This window comes from Ursus arctos, unplaced genomic scaffold (genome assembly GCF_023065955.2).
Source record: "Ursus arctos isolate Adak ecotype North America unplaced genomic scaffold, UrsArc2.0 scaffold_32, whole genome shotgun sequence".
Lineage (NCBI taxonomy): Eukaryota > Metazoa > Chordata > Mammalia > Carnivora > Ursidae > Ursus > Ursus arctos.
In genome coordinates this window covers 926109-946036 of record NW_026623008.1, presented here as the reverse complement: position 1 = coordinate 946036, position 19928 = coordinate 926109, and the positions used below count along the sequence as shown (strand labels likewise).

The window sequence follows — 19928 nt, the reverse complement described above, 5'->3', positions numbered from 1 at the left end:
AGTGGGACCACGGGACCTCTGGCCATGGGACCAAGAGACCAAGGTGGGGTGTGACTCCTAGAGCTTCTCCAGGTCCCTGCACCTCTGCCCCTCCCACTGACGTCCAAGGACATGGCCACATGGCTCGCCTGTGGGACACAGCTCTAAGCCCCTCTGTCCCGAGAGCCCGGGAGCCCACAGCTAGAGGACGACTCTCCTGTCAGCGACCACACGGCCACGCCTCAGCTGCAGCAACAGAGAACACAGCCAGCAGCCAAAGGCTTTGTTTTATTTCATGCTGGGACCGAAGGCCCATGGCTGCCCTTCTCCATCATTTCACCAAGAAAGTAGCACCGCCCTCTTCCAGCCTCCCACGACCTGGTCCAAGCCCACAGAGCAAATGCCTAGAATCAGGATTGTTTTCTGAATCGAATGCGAAGTTCCGCAAGGGCCCTGAGCCTGCCTGGCTCAGCCTCAGGTCAAGCTGGCTCTGCCCCCCAGGAGGGGCTGGGCTGAGGGTCTGCAGGAGAGGCGGTCGGGCGAGCCCAGGGCGGTCTTCCAGGTGCCGATAAGGACAGAGTCCAGGGTACTTAGGGAGGCCAAGGCTTTCCTCTTGTTTTCTGTGCCCTGTTGTCATGCCCCCTTCGAAACAGGCAGAGCAGGCATCTCAACCCAAGGGCCTCTCTCCCAGTGGCTGCGGGCTCAGGTCAGGCGAAGCCCCGCCTCCGGCCTCACATGGTGTAGGCCGCCCAGTAGAGGACGTTGACTGCCACGAAGGCCGCAGGGAACACCACGCGGGCGTAGATGTCGATGGTGTCTGCGTCGATGGGCTTGAAAAGGGCACGGAGGCCTCCCTGGCCCCCCGAGCGGCCCCACCCCTGCTTCTTGGCCTCTCCAGTCTCCATCTCCACACACCTGTAGGAGCCCATGAGGTTCCCAGGCCTGCGGCAGTGCCGGCGGGACACGGCCAGCTCCTGGGTGGCGCCAGCGGCAGACAGGGAGAAGAGCACGATGGCGTTCTTCACATCCATCTGCACCGCGTGGAGGGAGAGTGGCGGGGGAGGAGACGGGGCTGAGCCCAGGGCAGGCTCCCCTCCTCCCAGGACCCCCAAACTGGGCCAGCGCCTAAGTTCCTCTGCGTCCAGCAGCAGGACGGGCCAAAGAGATTGGGCCTGCTCTCGTGTGCTGGGGACTGCAAGTGACCTCCCCAGAGCAATGGGCAGAGGATCCTGAGTGGGTCCCAGAAAAAGTGGCCCCAGCAATGCTGCCCCTCTGTTGGGGTGGAGGGGGTGGGGGTTGGGGGACAGTGGGAGGTGGTGGGGGAGGCTGTCCTTGATCCTGAATACCAGAGAGCCAACAGGCTCAGCCTCACCTCTGCTTTCTGCTCCTTGACCTTGACCTTGGCCTTTTGCTTCTTCCGGTAGTCAGCATTGAAATGCGCAAAGGCATACTCCACCAACGCGGCAAACACAAAGACGTAGCAGATCCAGAAGTACACGTCCAGCGCCTTGATGGCCGAGGCCCGCGGGAGGGAGGAGCGGGCACTGACCATCAGCGTGGTCATGGTCAGCACCGTGGTGATACCTGCTGGGAATGCGCAGTGACATTGCTGGGGCCCCGGTCACCTCCCTGCACCCCTACCCCCAGCCTGGGTGCAGGTCAGGCTCCTCTGACCAGGTCTGGCCCTGCTGGCCACTGGCCCAGGACAGCTAGGGACAAGAGGCTGGGACACAAGGCCTGGGCTTGTGGCCAGCAGGGTCGGGGTCCTATTTCTGGGCTCCCACCCTTCCGCCAGCTCCCTCCGAGGGAAGGTCAGGGCCCCGCACCTAGAGACACCCTGGCCGGCACCGCTGCCTGGCTGATCCAGAAGGAGACCCAGGACATGGCGACTAGGAGGATGGAGGGCATGTAGGACTGGATGATGTAGACGCCCCGGTTCCTCCGGAGGTGGAAATGCAGGCTGAGCCGAGGGAACTGACCAGCTGCCAGGGAAACGCTCTCGGTTGGGACCTGACCCACCCATGCAGTCACACTCGGGCAGAGAGGAGGGCTTGGCAGGCACTGGGGGCCACTGCGAGCCTCAGACCCTGCCTTCACCACCTCCCCCACACAGCCTGGGGGGTCGGGGGTCTCCCCTGCCCTGGGTCTTATCCTGGGAGAGAGGCTGGCTCTCTGCAGGGCCACCCAGAGGAAGGAGAAGAGACAGGTGCTGGTGCCGCACTGGCCCAGGGGACTCTCCCAGCTGTGCGGCCAGCTCAGCTCTCCTGGCCCTCCTGGGTGCACAGCCAAGCTAAAGGGAAGAGCCAGCTGGAGTCACTGGCCCCAGTGGCCAGGCAGTAGGAGCTGGAAGGGGCAGGAGGGGCCAGGAGACAAGGCAGCCCCAGGAGGCGTGGCCCCTGATGCCCTTGTCCCTCATGTTCCCCAAACCCCAAGCGTGCTAGCCTCCAGGAAGCAGCACAGGACGGAGGAATCAGGCAGAGAAAGCCTGACCACGTCCACGCTGTGGCGTCCTGAGCCCCCGGGTCGGGTGCAGCCTGTGCCCATCGTGGTTTTCCCGCTGCCTCCTCAGGGGTCCTCAGAGCTGACCAACGGCCTCGTTAAAAGTGCAGGAAAACACAAGGCAGGCTCCCGGAAAGAGGCCGCGAGAAGCCGCGTTACCGGATTTGAAGTTCCTCAGCTCGGTGGCGAAGCGGTAGCTGGTGATGGTGAACTGAGCCAGCTGCAGCTTGTTCAGCCCGTGGATCTGCTCCTGGTTCTCAGACCAGTAGTAGACGATGTCCTCGGATGAGTAGCCGTCTGCGGGAGAGCCCCAGGTGGGCAGCAGAGCCTGGTGTCCCCCGGCCCCTGGGAACCCCCAGCAGGAGCACCCCAACCATACAGGGAGCCTGATACGGCAGAGACGGGGGACAGCATGGGGAGACCCAGCCAGGAGCAAGAAGGCCTGCAGCCGTGCCCAGCACCTTGGGCAGGCAGACAGGGCCAATAGAGCTGGCCAAAGGGCAGGTCACCATCTCCAGGGGACCCACAGGGCTGTCACGCTGGACAAACGACACAAATGTGTGCCTTGTCTGGGCTCCACACCCATCTGTCCTGGGCAAGTCACTGACCCCTGGGAAGAGGGCCGGGCTGGTCAGCCTTCCAGCTCCCTCTCTTTCTTCTCTTCAGCCCAGGCCTCTGACTCCACAGGGCCTGTCCCAGATGCCTCCCCATCCCCAAGCCAGGCCCACTGCAAAGGTCCCTGACAGTATGGGTCCCCTCTCTTCCCACAGCGGAGTCACCAGAAACGCCAGCACGGCCTGCCCTGAGCGGACCCCACTCCGTCCCGGCACCCGGAAGGGCACTCACAGCTCTCCAGGTGCAGCATACACTCCTGCTCGTCCATGGGGTACTTGGCCAGGTCCATGTCGCAGGCCACCGTGGAGGTGATTCTGCCCAGACAACATGCTGGTGAGGTCTCCAGGAGCGAGGCCAGCGCCCGAGATCCTGAGGTTCTCCTGCCCCCAGTAGGCAGAGACGCCCCTGCCCCCCACCCGGACGGGCCACCTCCAGGGAGTGCGGCCAAGCGGCCTCTCGGGCTTTGTTGGCGAGGTGCTGGCATCTGGGTGAGAACGGGAACCTGCGGTCCGTGTACGGATACTGGTGTGTCTTTCGTCAGGAATCACAGCTGGGCTTCATTCACTTTCTTCGTCCTTCAAAATGCTTGACTCTTTGGCTAAGTTGGGGGCTTAGAAGGCAAGTGCAGCCTGGGTACCTGACCTGCGCTAAAGGACAACCGCTGGGCATTCCCACTGACCGGGCAGTGTGGGAAAAGGCCCAGGTTGCCAAATGTTCCGACTTCCCAGAGAATTTAGAATCTTACATAAATCTCTTGGTTTTTAAAATGTTGGCAACTAATGCTGTTTTTAAAAGGCATATGTCAGAAGCACGTCTTTAAACAAATGCGTGTACATGTATGTTCACAGCAGCACAACCCATGGCGGCCGACACGTGGAAGCCGCCCAGAGCTCGTGAATGCATGAGGGGGGCACCAGGCCATGGAATGCTACTCAGCCACAGAGGCAACAAAGTCCTGATCATCGTCACAACCTGGGTAACCCCAGAAACACTGAGCTAAAGGAAGGAAGGCAGACACAAGAGGACACGTCGCGTACGATTCACTCTACATGAAATGTGCAGAATAGGCAGAAAGCAGGTCGGGGCGGGCGGGGGGCGGGGGGTGAGTGAGTGCTCGTGGGCCCGGGGTCTCCTTTTCAGGTAATGAGACGTTCTGGAATCAGATAGAGGTGATGCTTGCCCAACACTGCGAATGTCCTAAATGCCACGGAATCATTTGCGTTGAAATGGTGAATTTTATGTTACGTGAATTTCACCCCCACGTGAAAAACAGGAAGGCACAGTGTTGGCCAAAAAGCCGCACCTGCGGGCCTCCCGCGGCCACCGCTGCAGCTGCCGCGGGCTCCGTAGGCAGTGCGAGTGGCCGGAGCTCACGGACAGCCCACCGCTCCCGGCAGAGCCCCTGGCGGGGCTGGCCCCGGGCTCACCGGATGCTGTACAGGATGACGCCGTCGGGCTGCAGCCGGATGAGCTTGTTCTCCACGGTCACGTCGTGGAACCAGGCGGACTTGGCGTTCACAATGAAGGTGTCCGGGAGCCACAGCTTGTCCACGAAGCGGCTGTCCAGGCCCAGAGTCTCGTTGGTGTGGTTGTAGGCCAGCCTGCTGTCCCGCCAGCTCTGGTGCAGAAACACCGTCATGGTGTACTCCTGCAGGGTGGGGCGGCGAGGGCCCCTGGCCGTCAGCCCGGCTCCTCTCCTGGGGGCCCACGGCCAGGGGTGAGGCGGCAGGTGGCGGCACCTACCATGTTCACCTCCGAGATGTGGTCGATGCTGGCTACCTCGATGGCGAGGGCCACATTCACAGGGGGCCCTGAAAGGAAGGAGCTGAGGCCAGGCTCTCCACCCAGTGAAAGCCCAGGCAGGCAGGACAGGGCTCAGCCAGGGTTTTGCAAGGAGGACAGTGTTGGTGAACGTCTGCAATGAGAGGCTGAGAAGATCCATCTTCCTAGCTGTCTCCCTGGGGGGGCTAGCTGTCGAAACCTGACACACCCCTTGGGGACAGATGCACCCCTCAGGGGAGCCATCCCAGAGCTAGCAAAGCTCACACCCCCAGATGGATGCAGGAGTCTACCAGCTGCCCTCACCTCCGATGCCAGGCCGGAAATTGCGAGCATAGCCCTCCATCAAGCCATCCAGGTTGGGGAGCCAGGATATCTCCAGGTTGGAGCCAACATAGTCCCCAATATCGTTCATTGCTCTGGAAACAAAGGCCCACTGGTCACAGGTTGGGTGCCCGGGATGGAACCCAGGTCTCTTCCTGGGCACCTAAGCCAGGGGTGGGTGGGGAAGACCACTGTGAGAGCCCCTCCAGGCTGGACCTGGCCAGTCCCAGTAACTCCTGCCAAAAACAGGGAGCCCCAGGGAGAAGCAGGGCCCCGGACTCTTCTGCCTCACCCACCAGCCTCTCTCTGCTCAGCTGCCTCCCACCCACCTGCCCTTGAGCGAGCCTACGGGGTCCGGCAGAGCCCCCAGCCTCCCTCCACAACCGGTATGAGGAGGATGGCCAGTCCGAGTCCCCACCCCTAGGGACTCTCAATGAATAGCTTCGGAGGACCCTGCCAAGGGCACACAGCCTCCCTTTCAGCCTCTGAGGGTCAAGTGTTCTGCAAGAGGTGACTTGAGAGAAGAGATGTGTGACCAGGAAGCTGAGGGCCAGGGAGAGGGGCGGATGGGTGAGGTCCCAAAGCTGACCCAGGGCAAGGCGAAGGGCCCATGGGGACGCTCTAACCCACTCCTGCTCTCTGTCCCTTTCCAGGTGGGCCCAGGCCTGGCCCCAGAGATCCCCAATTTGTCCTGTGCTTCTGAGGCTTAGGCCGACCCCAGAGCAGCTGGAGCCCATGCCAACGCTGCAGCCTGTGCTGGTCGTGTGCGTCCCTGGCAGGGCCACGCTGTATGGCTGAACACACCGGACTGCCAAAGGCTCCAGCAGGTCCACCCACCCACCCCCGCTTGTGCTTACCTGTCCGCGGGTAAACAGTGCCGCTCAAAATTCATGTCCACCCAGAACCTCGGAATGCGACCTTACTTGGAAATTGGGCTATAATTAGTTAAGAGATATCATGCTTGATTAGGATGGCCCTAAACCCAATGAGTGGTGTCCTTAGAAGAAGAGAAAGCAGTCCAGGGCGGGGGCAGGGCAGGTGATTTGGTGACGAAGTGTGAGAAGGACTAAACGAAGTCCTGGCCCCAAGCAAAGCCCAATTAAAAACACAAATAGAGGTCATCCTGAAGATCGGATGTAAAGGGACTCGAATTAGGTTTTATTTTTGGCCTGGCCCAGCTGCCATCTTGCTGCAGCGCTAGCCTGCCAGGAACAAGGCTGTCAAGAGACAGCATCCTTCCCTGGCCTCAGGGTGGTGGCACAGGCAGGCGCTCCTTTCCTCGGCTAGGTCCCACGCCCACTCGCAGGCATGAAGGCAAGACCGTGGGTTAGCCCCGGGCCATGAAGCTCGCCTTGAACTGGAAGGATGCCAGTGGACTTCTTAGCCTTTGCCATCCCTGAGGGGTGCGAAGGGGACAGGCTTCCGGCCCCACCTCACTTCTCACCTAGGACAGGGGCTGCTCGTTTTTCCAGCTGTGAAGAGATGTCAAGGGCCATCCAAGGACGACACCCTGCGTGCTAGCCTGGGTTGTGGAGGGCCTTGCTTCCCTCCCATGCTTCAGGTAGACAGCGAAAGGGGTGACGGGGTCCACATTCCATGTGGGGGGAGCTCAGCATGGGGTAAGCTGGTGGGGCCTCTGACCAGCACCCTGGGAGAGAGGTTCTGCTTCATGTGATGGCCTTGGAATCCAATGATGGCCTGGGGTGGGGGCTCCCTTTGTGTAGACAGACAGGGAAGCTCAGAGACATACGTCCAGACTCCTGGGATGAAGCAGGCACCATGAAAACACTGGCAGCTTGCACCCAGCTGTCGGGCACCCTCAGGCCTCCCTCCCTCGACTGACCCCTTGAGAAACAAGCCCACCCCTGTCACTCGTCTGTGCCCCCGGGGACAGAAAGGAAAGGCGGGTGTAGCTGAGCAAGGCAGCGGGGTCCTCTTCCCTCCGAGGATCCTTCCACCGTGCACACACAAGCCCACAGTCCCTGACAGCTTTGCTGTCAGAGCAGCACCAGCTCAGTTACCAAGGCGAAGAGCAACACCGCACAGTCGCACGGTGAGCTGGCAAGGCGGGAGCTACAGGCATAGCTTCTCCAGGGAGACGGAGGTGCCAGCAGCCTGGAGGGGGCCAGCCGCCAGGGTGTGCGGCCAGCAAGCTCAGGCACCCACTGTGTGAGTGGGTCTGCAGGCTCGGGGAAGGCACAGCTTTGACCCGACCCACCAACGCTGCACAACACTTTCCCTCTTCTCCCTGCCAGGAAGCCTAGGATCCGACCTGAGCAGCGGCGGCCAAAGCAGGCGCCTCCTGTCCTCCCACACCACTCCAGGTGTGAGGACCAAGACCGAAGGAAGGGAGCGCGCTGTCCTCCTGGCTTCTGGAGCGGAGGGACACAGACGCTGCTGGGAGAGGAGGCCCCAGACTGACAGCACGGTGCTGTCTGAAGGTCACCCACCAAGGCCCACAAAGCCCAGAGGCTCTCCCCACCGCTGGCCGGGGCTGCAGCCGGCCAGCCTCCCTGCACAGGCAAACAACACATCTGTTACCCAAACCCCAAGCCAGATGTGGGTCAGAGTTCAGAATGTTTCAGTTTTTAGAAAGGCGATAGAGTGCACATATGGACTTGGGGTGCGGCGGGGTGGCAGTTCTGGAGAATTTCCCAGCAGGAAAGTACAAGCAGGATGGATGAGGCCCATGTAAGCGCAGAACAGGCTTTGCCACCAAATGAGCTTTGGTGTCAGACTTGGGCGAAGACTTTGGGGTTCAGAGCAGCTGGGACTTCAGAATCACAGCTACGAGGCTGTGCTGGGCCCAGAGCCGATCCCAGCCCTCTAGCGCATACGTCCATGGCCACGCCTCAGTGCTTTGCCCTTCCTGTTACCTTGAGGTAGGAAGAGGGAAAAGGGCCACGGAGCTCGATAAAAGCACAAAGCCTTCCTGAGGACAGGGGTCGCATCAACGCTGCCTGTGCTCTTGGGCACAATGGCCACACTATGGCCAGACCCAGAGCTTCCTAGCTCTGCCCCCACCCACTAAAAAGGAAAGTCTGACCACATCTCCCCCCACCTCCCTGATTTGTGCTGCCTGAGTGCCTACAGCCCAGACACAGGCTGATGTTCAACCGTTTCCAGTTTCTAAGGGTCCAGAGGTCGGAATGCTGAGGGGGGAGGGGGGAGCTGTCCTTGTGCTGGTTTTCTGCAACTCTTGCACCAAGATGATCTTCAAAAAGGCCCCTCACAACTCCCAAGGAAGGTGGCGAGGATAAGTGCATGGGATGCCAGGCTACCTGGAGCCCATCTCAAGTCCCCAGAGAAGACAAGCCAGCAGGGACCCTACTGGTCCCTGAAGCCAAAGGGAGGAAGCCACAGCCCATGGGGACCCTTCTTCTTGACCTCTTCCTTCCTCCCCTCCCCCAACAGTTAGAAATCCTGAGTTGTCGTCGTTGTCCCCCCACCCCCACACCTCCCACCCCTACCCCCCCACCACCACCAGAGGCAGCGGGCTCCTTCCCCCCTGCATACTCTGGAGTTCAGTAGATTCCATTTGAAAACGGCCCCTGAAAGGAGACTCCGCAGTGTCCTGGGCCCGAACTTTCTGACGACCACACACAACCCTTATCTTGTCCACCCCAGCCTGCTAGCTGCGGCGGAAGCTCGTCTGTGTAGCTCTGCTCCCATGGGAAAGGAGCAGCCTCCTCCCCCGTGTCCTCGGGATCGCTCCTTCCTGCCTGCCTGCAGCTCGTGCCGAGCTGAGCGCTCAGCCCGCGCCTGGAAGGGCACCAGCCAGCCAGGGACCGGCCAAGTGCCTCTGGGGCCGAGGACCCCAGCAAGCCCGGGCACCCGGGAGAAATGGGAGCATCTCCCACGCCCTCGTCCCCCCATGCGGCGCTGGTTCAGCACCGGGACGGCGGACAGCACCCGGGGCGGCAGGAGCTGGGGCGGCCACGGCCCGTGCCCCAAGGGCAGCGGCGCGGTGAGTCCGGAGAGAAGCGCCCGCGGGGGAGACGGGGTGGCGGGGGAGGCGGGGAGAGTCCTAGCGGGGAGATGGGGGTGGACATTGGGGGATGAAGACGAGAGTCGACCGAGGAGATAAAGACGGGGGGGGGGTAGATAGACACGGGGGATGGGGGGTGGGGATGAAGACCGAGGGTACTCCCCACCGAGGGCGACCCCGGGAGCAGCACGGACGCCGGCTCGCTTACCTAGTGCCGCGGTGCTGCTGCGCGCAGAGCAGCAGGAGCGGAGGCAGCAGCCAAGCCAGCGCGTCCATGGTCTCGGCGCTCGGCGCTGGACCGGGGGTGGCGCCGGGGTCCCGCCGGTCGCGGGCGCTCGAGAAGTTGCTTCTCCGGCGGCCGCAGTAGCGGCACGGGCTGGGCGGGAGCGGGAGGGCGCGCGGCGCGAGCGCGAGGGCGGACGGAGCGCGGAACCCGGAGCCCGCCCCGCCCCGAACCGGGCCGCCCCCCTGCCGCCCCGCCCGTCCGCCCCCACCTGCCGCCGAGCCGGGCCGCACTCCGGAGCCGCGCGGATTCCTCCCCACCCCTGAGCCACGCAGCAGCGCCCCGCCTCCAGCTCCCGCCCCGCCTAGCCGCGCCCCCCTCCCCGAGGGTCCGGCACTCCCCCACCGCAGCACTGCTGCCTGGGAGGCGACCCAGGCCCACGACCCGCCTGGACGCTGCCTCTCGCTGCCCGGCCAGGAGCCAGCAGACAGACGGGCGCGGCGAACCTGGTCCCCGGGGCTGTTTGTGGGGGTCACAGGTCCCGGGCACCTGGTTCACGCAGTTAAGGAGCGCGGCGCGGGGAGGGGGCTAGCGTTCCTGCAGCGTTCACCGGCTCCTGGGCGAGGACCCCCCCACCACCAGCAGCTCCTTCCAAACCCCTCGCACTTCTGGCAGAACAGATACAGAGTCGGAGCGATCACCTGGCAGAGCAGCTCTGCCCACCGTCGGAGGGCCTGACGGGGAGGGAGGAGGGAGGTGGGCCATGGGGCTGCTCCATCGCCGGCCCGCCGAGGTCCTGGTCACGGGATGCAGTGACTTCTCCTCTGGCCTGATCAGGCTTCGTCATACCTGTCCGCACCCCTTTGAAGGGCACTGCGGATGGCTGGGCTGTAACAAGGGTGACATCCACCCTCTGCACCCCACAACGAGCTGAGAAAGTTAAGGCCTTGAGCATTTTCTATTTTAATTCTTTTCAACATAAAGCTCTGTGCAGTTTTCCTCAAAAAAACTTTTATCATTGTTTGGTCTCATTTGCTCACTTCTGGACTCGATACCAGCTGACAATAGAAAGTGAATTTTCATGAAAACACCTAACAATGGGCAAACGTGTTCTGGAGTGGGTTAAGCCTGCAGAGGTTGGACAGAGCAGGGGCCGATAGACAGGGCTTTGCTCCTGGGAATTTCCAGCCCAGTCTTGAATGCCAAGTACCTAAGGATAGGGCTGGTTCCCAGCTTTCTTTCCTAAAGGCAGGAATGGGTGCTAAGAAAGCCAGTCAGGTCTTAGCGTAAATGCCTTCTTTCGAGGGTCCTCCCAGGCGCCTTTGGGTATGGAAGCACTGATCTCAGCGTGTTCCCACGCTGCGTGGATGCGCGTGTGCTCTGGACAAGCCTCGGGGCCTCAGGGCCTCTTTCCTGTGTATGCTTCTGCACACGTTTGTGGGAGAGTGACGAGTTAACCCTCCAGCAAGTGCCCAGAGCGTGACTGGCAGAGAGTAGAGCTGCCAGTGTCCACCAGTATCGCTAATGTTCCCTGCTAGAACAGGGGTCTTGTCTGCCTGCTTCTTCAGCGTCCCTCATGTCTACGCCTCCAGCATATAATGGGTGCTTAATAAATGTAGGAGAGTACACAGCTCGGTCTCCAAAAGCCGGCAAAATGAGCCCGTTTACTGCTCTGGAGTTTCTGTCTTTCAGTCCCAAGCTCTGATCTCTGTGCTGGTCCAGGCAACCACGCTGTGCTCACTGTCACTCTCCTTTGAATATTTGAGAAGGTCCAGGTGCTGACAGCCTCTGAGAAATAGCGTTGACCTCAAATCACTTGACTCAATTAGTTCAGGGCGAACCGGAGTCGGCTGCTATTTTCTTCACTTGCCTCTATTACCTGAGGCATTAAATTAACCTTAGCCTTTCCCCGCAGAGATGCTGGACAGGTGTTTAGCCATAGCTCTGGGTATTTGGTGGCATCGACTTGCCTCTTCCTCCTCAAGCCCTGGAGGCAAGCAGGCTTTCAACAGCCACAAAGAGACAAAGAGGTAAAGAAGTCACCTGCTCGCACATCCCACCTGCGATCGGCGCACCTGGCACAGGTTCCCATAGCAGAAGCTCAGTCCGAGATCACCAGGATGTTCCGTGACCGTCAGTCAAAATGCTTTACTTTCTTCCCCTGAATCTGCGAGCTCCAGTGCAGGTCTATATTGTCCCTAATTGGTTTGTCTGGATCTGAAGAATGGGGTTTTCATTATTCCTTCTTCAAGTTTTTCGAGAATTAGTTTGCGGCCACTTCTGGACATAACCAGGCAGTGTCCCCTTTTCCATCTTCAGCCCCATTCAGACCAGCTCCAGCTGCCCCAGAACAGAGAGAGCCAATTCTGGGTGGCCCCAGCAAAGATCCGGAAACCAGGCCCTTGGTTCTGGGTGGCTGGCCGCCGCGGGGCTGGAGCAAGCCCCAGGATACAGGAGCATCTGTGCCTGTGACACAGAACCGGCCAGTTGTCCCCTCGCTTTCAGGATCGGGAAATGCTCCCCCATTTAGAAGTCTGGGTCAAGCCACCTCCCTTCCTTGGAAAACACTGTACGTCGTTCCCCATGTTAATTCCACACCTGTTACTTTTTGAGGGGAGAGGGAGAACCCACCCCTCCAAGTAGGACTTGGGTGAAACTTTCAAAATCCTTAAGAAGAAGGATCTCTGCAGCGGAAGGCTGTCCATCTCAGATGAGATCTGTGCCCTTTCCCCGTCGCCCAGACAACCCAGCCCCTTTCTTGGTACCACTGAGAGCACAGAACAGGAGGCCTGCTACCAGACCAGGGGAATGAGGATGAAAAAGGAACTCAAATTTCAAACCTAAGGCATTTGGTCCCCATAGGTCGACTTAACTCATCCGTGGCGTCCCTTTTGGCTTATTTGACATGGTGGATTCTCCGTAGGCAGGACCCAAGCAGAGCCGTCCAGTTTCAAGTTCGGGGCGTGAGGGCGTGCTCTTTCTCCTGTTTAGTGCGGGGAGGCATTATGCTCTCCCCATATGGCACTGAGCAGGACAGTCGTGCATTTGGTCCTGGGAGGTATGGAAACTCCACCTTCCTTGGGTAGTCCCTGGGAGTCACCGACAGCACTTCCCTGGGACCCTGCACAGCAGCCCTAAGCTGCATCTGGAAAAACTAGAAACGGATGCTCTGCTGGTCTGTTAGATTCTTGAGGTCATCGGCCTGCAGCCTTTTTGTACCATTTACCTTTTGGGTAATCGCTTTGCCCGGTGCTCACAGCCAACGGGAAGGGATGGCACCAAGTCTGAGGCTTGGGCGGAGAGCTGGCCAGCATACATGCCAGCAGCAGGATGGGCCCCGGGAGGTAGAGGTGAGTCATAGGGATCTGGGAGGGGAAGCAGCACCAGCTAAATTTAAAATCCCTGCCTGATATATTTGTGAGGTTGCTGTATTATTTTCCTGGGGAGAGAAATAGCAGTGACACAGAAGAATATTCTTGAGCTTAAGAGACTTTCTTAGGCTGTAATTATTAATGCTGTGATTTTCAGATGGAATCCATTCATTTGAGAAGCAGAAGGAACTTGGCAGAAAGGATCAAACGCAAACTACTTGCAAGCGCCCGAGGTTGCCTGTCTACTTAGACCAAGGGCGGGCTGACAGGAAGTAGGGCTTACCGCCATGCTGTTCTCAGGAACCAAGGCCCTGAGAACCAGTAAACATCAGACTTGGCCACTCGGAGAGTTATTTCTACACCAGTCAAACAGACGTTCCAGTACAATTGGTCATATTTAATGCGGAGAAGCCAGAATTCTATTCTCCTGTCTTATGTTTTTAAAGTAGTGATTTGAATTCTTTCACGTGAAAGAAAACAGTAAACACAAATTAGCATTCCTGACAAAAAGGCTGTCAGTCAAGTGAGGAAAACATCTATTTTGGATGGGGGTGGGGCTGAATCAACCGCAGGGAGACTCTCAGGGAACTGCGGGGGAGGGCGGTCCCCGCCACCAGCCAGGATAAGGCTGCTCCCCAAACCGTGTGACAGGAGGACGTCAGGTTCCCTCTTCGCCCTCTTGTCCTCGATGCTGACCCTCTGGGCAGGATGTCAGACAAATAGAAACAGTAACCTTTTTCATACTTGACATTTGATTACCTTCATTAGACTTCCTCGGGTGAAGTCCCCACGCAGATCAATATTCATTTAACAAATATTAATGGATTACTCATCCTACTATGTGCTAAGTATTGGTCTAGACAGTGGGTGTGAAAAGCATATAAAAGGTCCCCATCCCCACTAGCTCACCTTCTAGAAAGGGGAAGATGGACAATCAGTGAGTAAATGAACCATCGTTTCAGATGAAATACAGGCTGTGAAGGAATGTAGGCAAGACAAAAATAATAGAGTAATTGTGCTGGGGGGGCACTTAGGGTAGTCAGGAAAGACCTTACTATGAGGCAATATTTGAGCTGAAATTGAATTATATCCTATCCCTCCTGGAGAAAAAGCCAGCCACATCAAGAGCCAGGTAACTGTTTCAGAGAGAGAACAGAAAGTGCAAAGGTCCTGGGGCACCTGTCTGGCTCAGTCCTCAGTCAGAAGAGCATGTGACTCTTGGTCTTGGGGTTGTGAGTTTGAGCCTCACGTTGGGTGTGGAGATTACTTTAATTTTTTTTAAATGTTTTTTTTAAAGAAAGAAAGTCCTGTGGCTGGCATGAACGAGCAAGTTCAAAAAGAGGCAAAGCCAGGCCAGTGTGGGCTGTGATGTAGGGAGTGGGAAAGGATAGCAGAGTAAGGCAGGCGGGGTCCAGGTCAGGTTATGCATGGCCTTTTAGGTTGTGGCCTGGATCTAGGTTTTTATTTTATTTCACTTTATATCAGCTTTGTTGACATATAATTTATATACAATAAAGCTCACCAATTTTAAGTATACAGTTTCATGGGTTTAATGGGCCACAGCCAGCATTACACATGTCTACCATCTTACAATGTTCCCTCCTGCCCCTTTGTGGTCAGACCCCAGGCCTGGTCCCAAGTAGCCATGAGCATCTGCTTTCTGTTGCTTTAGTTTTGCTTTTCTAAAGTAGAATATAAACGGAATCCCACGGTGCGAAGTTGGTGCCGGCGGCCTTCTAAGACGGCTCCTGGTGACCCCTGCCTCCTGGTGTCGGGCATTCCCTGGGGTGGGATCTGGACCTAGCGACTCATTGCAATGATACCTCAAAGGTGACAAGACATCACGCCCAGGGTCAGCCTGTAAAAGACCAGTCTTGCTAGCACTCCACTCTGCTCACTCTGACAAGCCAGCTGCCATGTCGAGAGCTCACGAAGAGAGAGGTTCACCAGGCCAGAAACCGGGGCCTTGGTCACCAGGCCAGAAACCGGGGCCTTGGTCCGGCAGACAGCGAGGAGCTGATGCCCACCGCAGCCAGCGCGAGCTGGAGAGTGCAACCCGACCCCTGTGAACCCCAAGATGACTGTGGCTCTGGCCAATATCTTGGCTACAACTTCGTGAGAGGCAGAGCTGGGGACCCGACCCTGACCCACAAAAGCTGTGAGTTAAGTGTGTTGTTTTGGTCTGCTGTGTCTTGTGGCCGCTCGTTACACAGAGATGAGTGACTGATACAGAATCCTTTCACTTAGTATAATACGTTTGAGATTCATTCACGTGGTGGCATGGATAAGAAGTTCATTTCTTACTGCCGAGCAGTGCTGCATTGCACGAATCCACCCCAGTTGCTTAAACCCACCTGCTGACGGACATTTGAGTTGTACCCAGTTACTGTCTATTAGGAGTCGAGCTGCTTCAAACACTCAAGTGCAAGTCTTTGTGTGGACACAGGTTCTCATTTTCTGTGAATAAATACCTGGTTGTAGGATTATGGGATTTTAAGGGGAACGTAGGTTTACAGGAAATTACCAAGCTGAATTCCAGTGTGGCTGTACCATGTCGCATTCCCACCAGCAACGGACGAGATTTTAAGTGGCTCTGCCTTCTAATCAACGCTTGCTTATAAGTCTTTAATTTTGGCCATCTTTGTAACTATCATAGACATCTCATTGTGGATTTCATGTACATTTTCTTAATGGCTTATGACACCGAGCCCCTCTTTACGCGCTTGTTTGAATCTTTTGGCAATATTTTCTTTTTTTCTTTTGAAGATTTATTTATTTATTTGAGAGGGAGAGAGAGCAAGGGGAGGGGCAGAGGGACAGAATCTCAAGCGGACTCCCAGCCGAGCGTGGAGCCTGATGCAGGGCTTGAACTCATAACCCTGAGATGATGACCTGAGCCGAAACCAAGAGTCGGACACTCAACCGAGCCACCAAGGCGTCCCTTTTGTCAATATTGTAAAATGAGATTGTTGGCCTTCTTATTGAGTTTGAGGGCTCTTGGTGTGTTGTAGACAGAAGTCCTTCTTTGGATGTATATCCTGCAAATACTTCCTTCCGGTCTGGGGCTTGTCTGTTCATTTTTCTTCAAAGTAACTCTTCAAGAGCTCAAGCTTTCAATCTTGACGAGATCCATTTTGCCAATTTTCCTTTATGGCTCATGTTCTGCCTGGTCCCCGTTCCCTGAGAAGTGGCCTGGGAGCTTTCTCCAGGCAGTAAGGTGGGATCCTCACCTAATCTGTTCCCATCTCTCAGGGATCATTGTCCTCAGTCCCCTGGTGTCCACTAATCTCACAACTGGTGTCATTCTGCACATGTGTATTTTGTTCAGTTTTTTAGTCGTTTCAGGCAGGAATGTAAATCTGTCTCTATTACTCCATCCCAGCCAGAAGCAGAGGCTTGCCTTCGTTTAAAAAATTTTTAATAACAACTTTTTTGAGATATAATTAACATACCATAAAATTTTCTGAAGCTGTTTTCTCTGGGTACAGAGTTTAGATGATCCGTGGTTTCTGTTTGATTTTCTTTTTTTTTCTTTCCAGTGTTTTCAAGTTGTCGCTGCATTGTCTCTGGCTTGAAAGGTTTCTCTCAAAAAGATTCCTGGCATTTCTTTGTTGCTCTATGTGAAATGTGTCTGTTCTCGGAGTGATTTAAAGAGTTTTTCTTTATTTCTCATTTTCACCAATTTGATTACGTGCCTGTACTATGTTTCCTGTATTTATTCTGCTCGAGGTTTGTTCAGCATCTTGGATCTGTGGGCTTATCGTTTTCATCAAGCTTGGAAGATTTTCAGCCACTTTGGCAGCAAATTTCACATCCTCTGGGGTCCTTGCCAGGGTATTAAACCCATATCCTGAGAGAATGCCCCACGTCAACAAACTCTCCCTTTTATAGTCCCACGTTTGCCCTGTGATCTTGCACCCTCCAAATCCATTCCACCGCCGACACGTGCCCGCTAATTCTTGCAGCTCCTTTGGCATATAGCCCCTGCTAGCCTTAAAAATAAAACTTCCAGTTCTTTTACCAGCAAAAGATGGGTTTATTTGGGAATAAAAGAGAATTACAACCTACACAAGCAAGCCACAGCAAAACCATCAGTGAGTTCAGAGAACAAAGGAAAGGAAGGCTTTTTTTTATCGTGGAAGGGTGGTTGTAAGCAAAGTCCACTGGAGCAAACTAAGAGTTTTAAGTATAGTGCTTTCTCATTGGCTGGGCTGTGACAGTCTCTCATTGGCTGGGCTGTGACAGTCTCTCATTGGCTGGGCTGTGACAGTCTCTCATTGGCTAAGTTGTGACAGTTTTTCATTGGCCAAATTGTGACTGTCTCTCAGTGGCTAAAGTGTGACTGTCTCTCATTGGCTGGGCTGTTGCTGGGCAGATGAGGAAAGCCTTTTTTCTTCCTGCTGGTGTAGTGAAGTCACATCCACCTGCAGGGTCCCTCTCTTCTTTTGGGTCAGCAGTTGATGAGGAGTGGTAGGGCCTGAGAGCACCCCCTGCACACACCAGACCTCCCAACTACATTTTAGTGAGGCTTTCTGTTATTTTCATACAATTTTCTTTCTTACCATGTCGAGCATGTATTTAATGAGGCTATGCTACAGCTTATTCCTAGTTGCCAGCCTGGCAACCGGGACGCGTGAGGGTGCAGATACTGAAAGGGACCTTGTCGCCTTGTTTTTGAAACCTCTACAGTATCTTCCCATAAGAGGGGAGTCCTGGTGTTTCCCTTAGGGGTTAGGGGTGGGCAACCTTTGCACTCTCTGATGTTTCAGAAAAGTCTAGGGAACCAAAATTTTTAGGGGCATCTCCCAGATATCCCCATTGCATGTGTCGAGGTTTTCCCAACCAGGACCCTGACCTTGGCATTACAAAGCTACCTTGACTGAGATTCAAGGTAGTTCTAGTTTTAATTTTTTGAAGAACCTTTACACTGTTTTCTATAGGACCTGCATCAATTTACATGTCCACCAAAAGCACACAAGGGTCCTCTTTCTCTGTATCCTTGTCAACTCTTGTTAGTCCTTGTCTTTTTGATGGTGGCCATTCTAGCAGGTGTGAGGCGATAGCTCCTTGTGGTTTTGATCTGCGTGTCCCTGGTGCTGAGTGAGACTGAGCATCTTTTAAGGTACCTGTTGGCCATCTGTATGTCTCTGTCGTCCTTGGGAAAACGTCTACTCAGATACTCTGCCCATTTCTTATTCGGATTGTTTGGATTGTTTGCTATGGAGTTGTGTGAGTTCTTTATATATTTTGGATATTAACCCCTTACCAGATACATGATTGGCAAATATTTTCTCCCATTCAGTAGGTTGCCTTTTCATTTTGTGGATGGTTTCCTTTGCTGTGCACAAGCTTTTTGGTTTGATGTAGTCCCACTTGTTTAGTTTTCCTTTGTTGCTTTTGCTTTTGGTGTCAACACACTTAATTTCAATTATTGTTAACTGTCTCCAACTTCTCATATCCCTCTGTGGGGTGTCCGTGCAGCCAGTTCATTGTACTCTTCTTTTTTTTTTTTTAAGATTTATTTATTTATTTGAGAGAGGAAGAAAGAGAGCATGAGTGGGAGGGGTAGAGGAAGAGGGAGAAAGAATCTCAAGCAGACAGCATTGAGCACAGAGCCCGACATAGGGCTCGATCTCACGACCCTGAGATGTACTGTTCTTGTGTGTATCTCCTTCATCCTCCCAAACAATCACTGTACCAACCACTGTCCTCCCAATTTATTAATGGTGAAAACTGTATCAGTGGGCTGCCACCTTGTTCAAGGCATCCACATATGACCCAGAATGGGGTACTCATTGCCAGCTGGGCAGTGAGTGATCTAGTTAAAAATCCCCCTCCTACTGTCTACTGTCTCAGACCATTCCTGCTACCAACTGTTAACTCGTGTCTATGAAATGGCATTCAGAATATAGGAGATTTATTGGGGGCTCATGCCTATGAAAGATGGGGGGTAGGGGTGGAGTGTAATTGGACGGAGGAAACCCGCAGACGGCAATACTAATCTGAAGCCTGTGGATGGAAAGTGGGAAGAAGCAGAATCGGGCAGGGAGAACCTAACTCTAGTGCAAATCTGACAAAGTTTTGGCCAACCCGAGGGAAGGGGGTAGAGGAACTCTGGAGCAGAAATTGTCCGTTAGAGGAGTCCTAGGGCTGGTGGGTATGGTCCACCTAGAGCCCCTGCCACGCTCGATCATTGACCAGGAATGACTCAGAAAGAGAGTGAACTTGGCTCACTGTGGCACCGCTGCACTCCTTTCAGCTAAATGCAAATCCTTTCTTGAAGGGAGATCGGAGTGCGGTTCCTCCACGGAAGCTGCAACAGTTTTCAGAACAGTGACGTAGTATCCTAGCATCCTTCAAAAGTGATCAATGAGGATTTTAATTTTAAAATGAACTCATGGATGTCAACGTATTTGCTGTGCTTCAATCCGCTGTAAAGACTTTTCTTTTTCTTTTTTTTTTTTTTTCTTTCTCTCAAATTGCCCTTACTTTGACCAATGGGAGCACCTGACATTGGTTAGCAAGTCCTCCGACACAATGCTGGACTCATTGATAATTTCCTTGCTTTCTGTTGATAGGATGCTCCAAGATCATCTTGTGTGTTTTCTGCCTTAGATCTGAAATCAGTCATTTTTCTAAGAAGCTGCAGCTTCTTTTAGTAGCAATGGCAGCGGGGACAATGAGCTTGGTGCTAAGAGTGCTCACTGCTACTGAATTGGTGATTGTTTTTAGACCAGTGCAACTCAAGAGAAGCAGGCACTTTTTATATCTCTGCTTTCTAATATGGCAGCTACTAGCCACACAGGCTACTGACACTTGAAATGTGGCTACTGCAACCAAGGAATGGAATTTTATATTTTAAAATTATTTTATTTATTTATTTGTTTGTTTGTTTGTTTAAAGTAGGCTCCACACCCAGCATGGGGCTTGAACTCACGGCCCCAAGATCAAGAGTTGCATGCTCCATAGCCTGGGCCAGCCAGGCGCTCCAAGGAATGGAATTTTAAATTTTATTTAATTGAAATATTTATTTTTATTGTGGTAAAATATACATGGCATAAATTTTACCATTTTAACCATTTTTTAAAAGGTGTTATTTATTTATTTGAGAGAGAGAGAGAGAGAGAGAAAGAAGGAGAGCGCACAAGTA

The 19928-nt window shown here is 54.9% G+C and overlaps 1 protein-coding gene across 1 annotated transcript; it reads right to left on the bottom strand.

Moving 5' to 3' along the window:
* Positions 1-274: 274 nt before the first annotated feature.
* On the bottom strand, positions 275-9493 carry GABRD (gamma-aminobutyric acid type A receptor subunit delta). Its single transcript, XM_026520047.3, has 9 exons — positions 9393-9493; positions 5179-5291; positions 4837-4904; positions 4521-4741; positions 3325-3407; positions 2638-2775; positions 1806-1961; positions 1352-1563; positions 275-1010 (listed from the first exon to the last, which is right to left on the bottom strand). The coding sequence occupies exons 1-9, from the start codon at positions 9458-9460 to the stop codon at positions 711-713; spliced, it is 1359 nt and encodes a 452-aa protein (XP_026375832.1). The 5' UTR covers positions 9461-9493; the 3' UTR covers positions 275-710.
* Positions 9494-19928: the final 10435 nt, after the last annotated feature.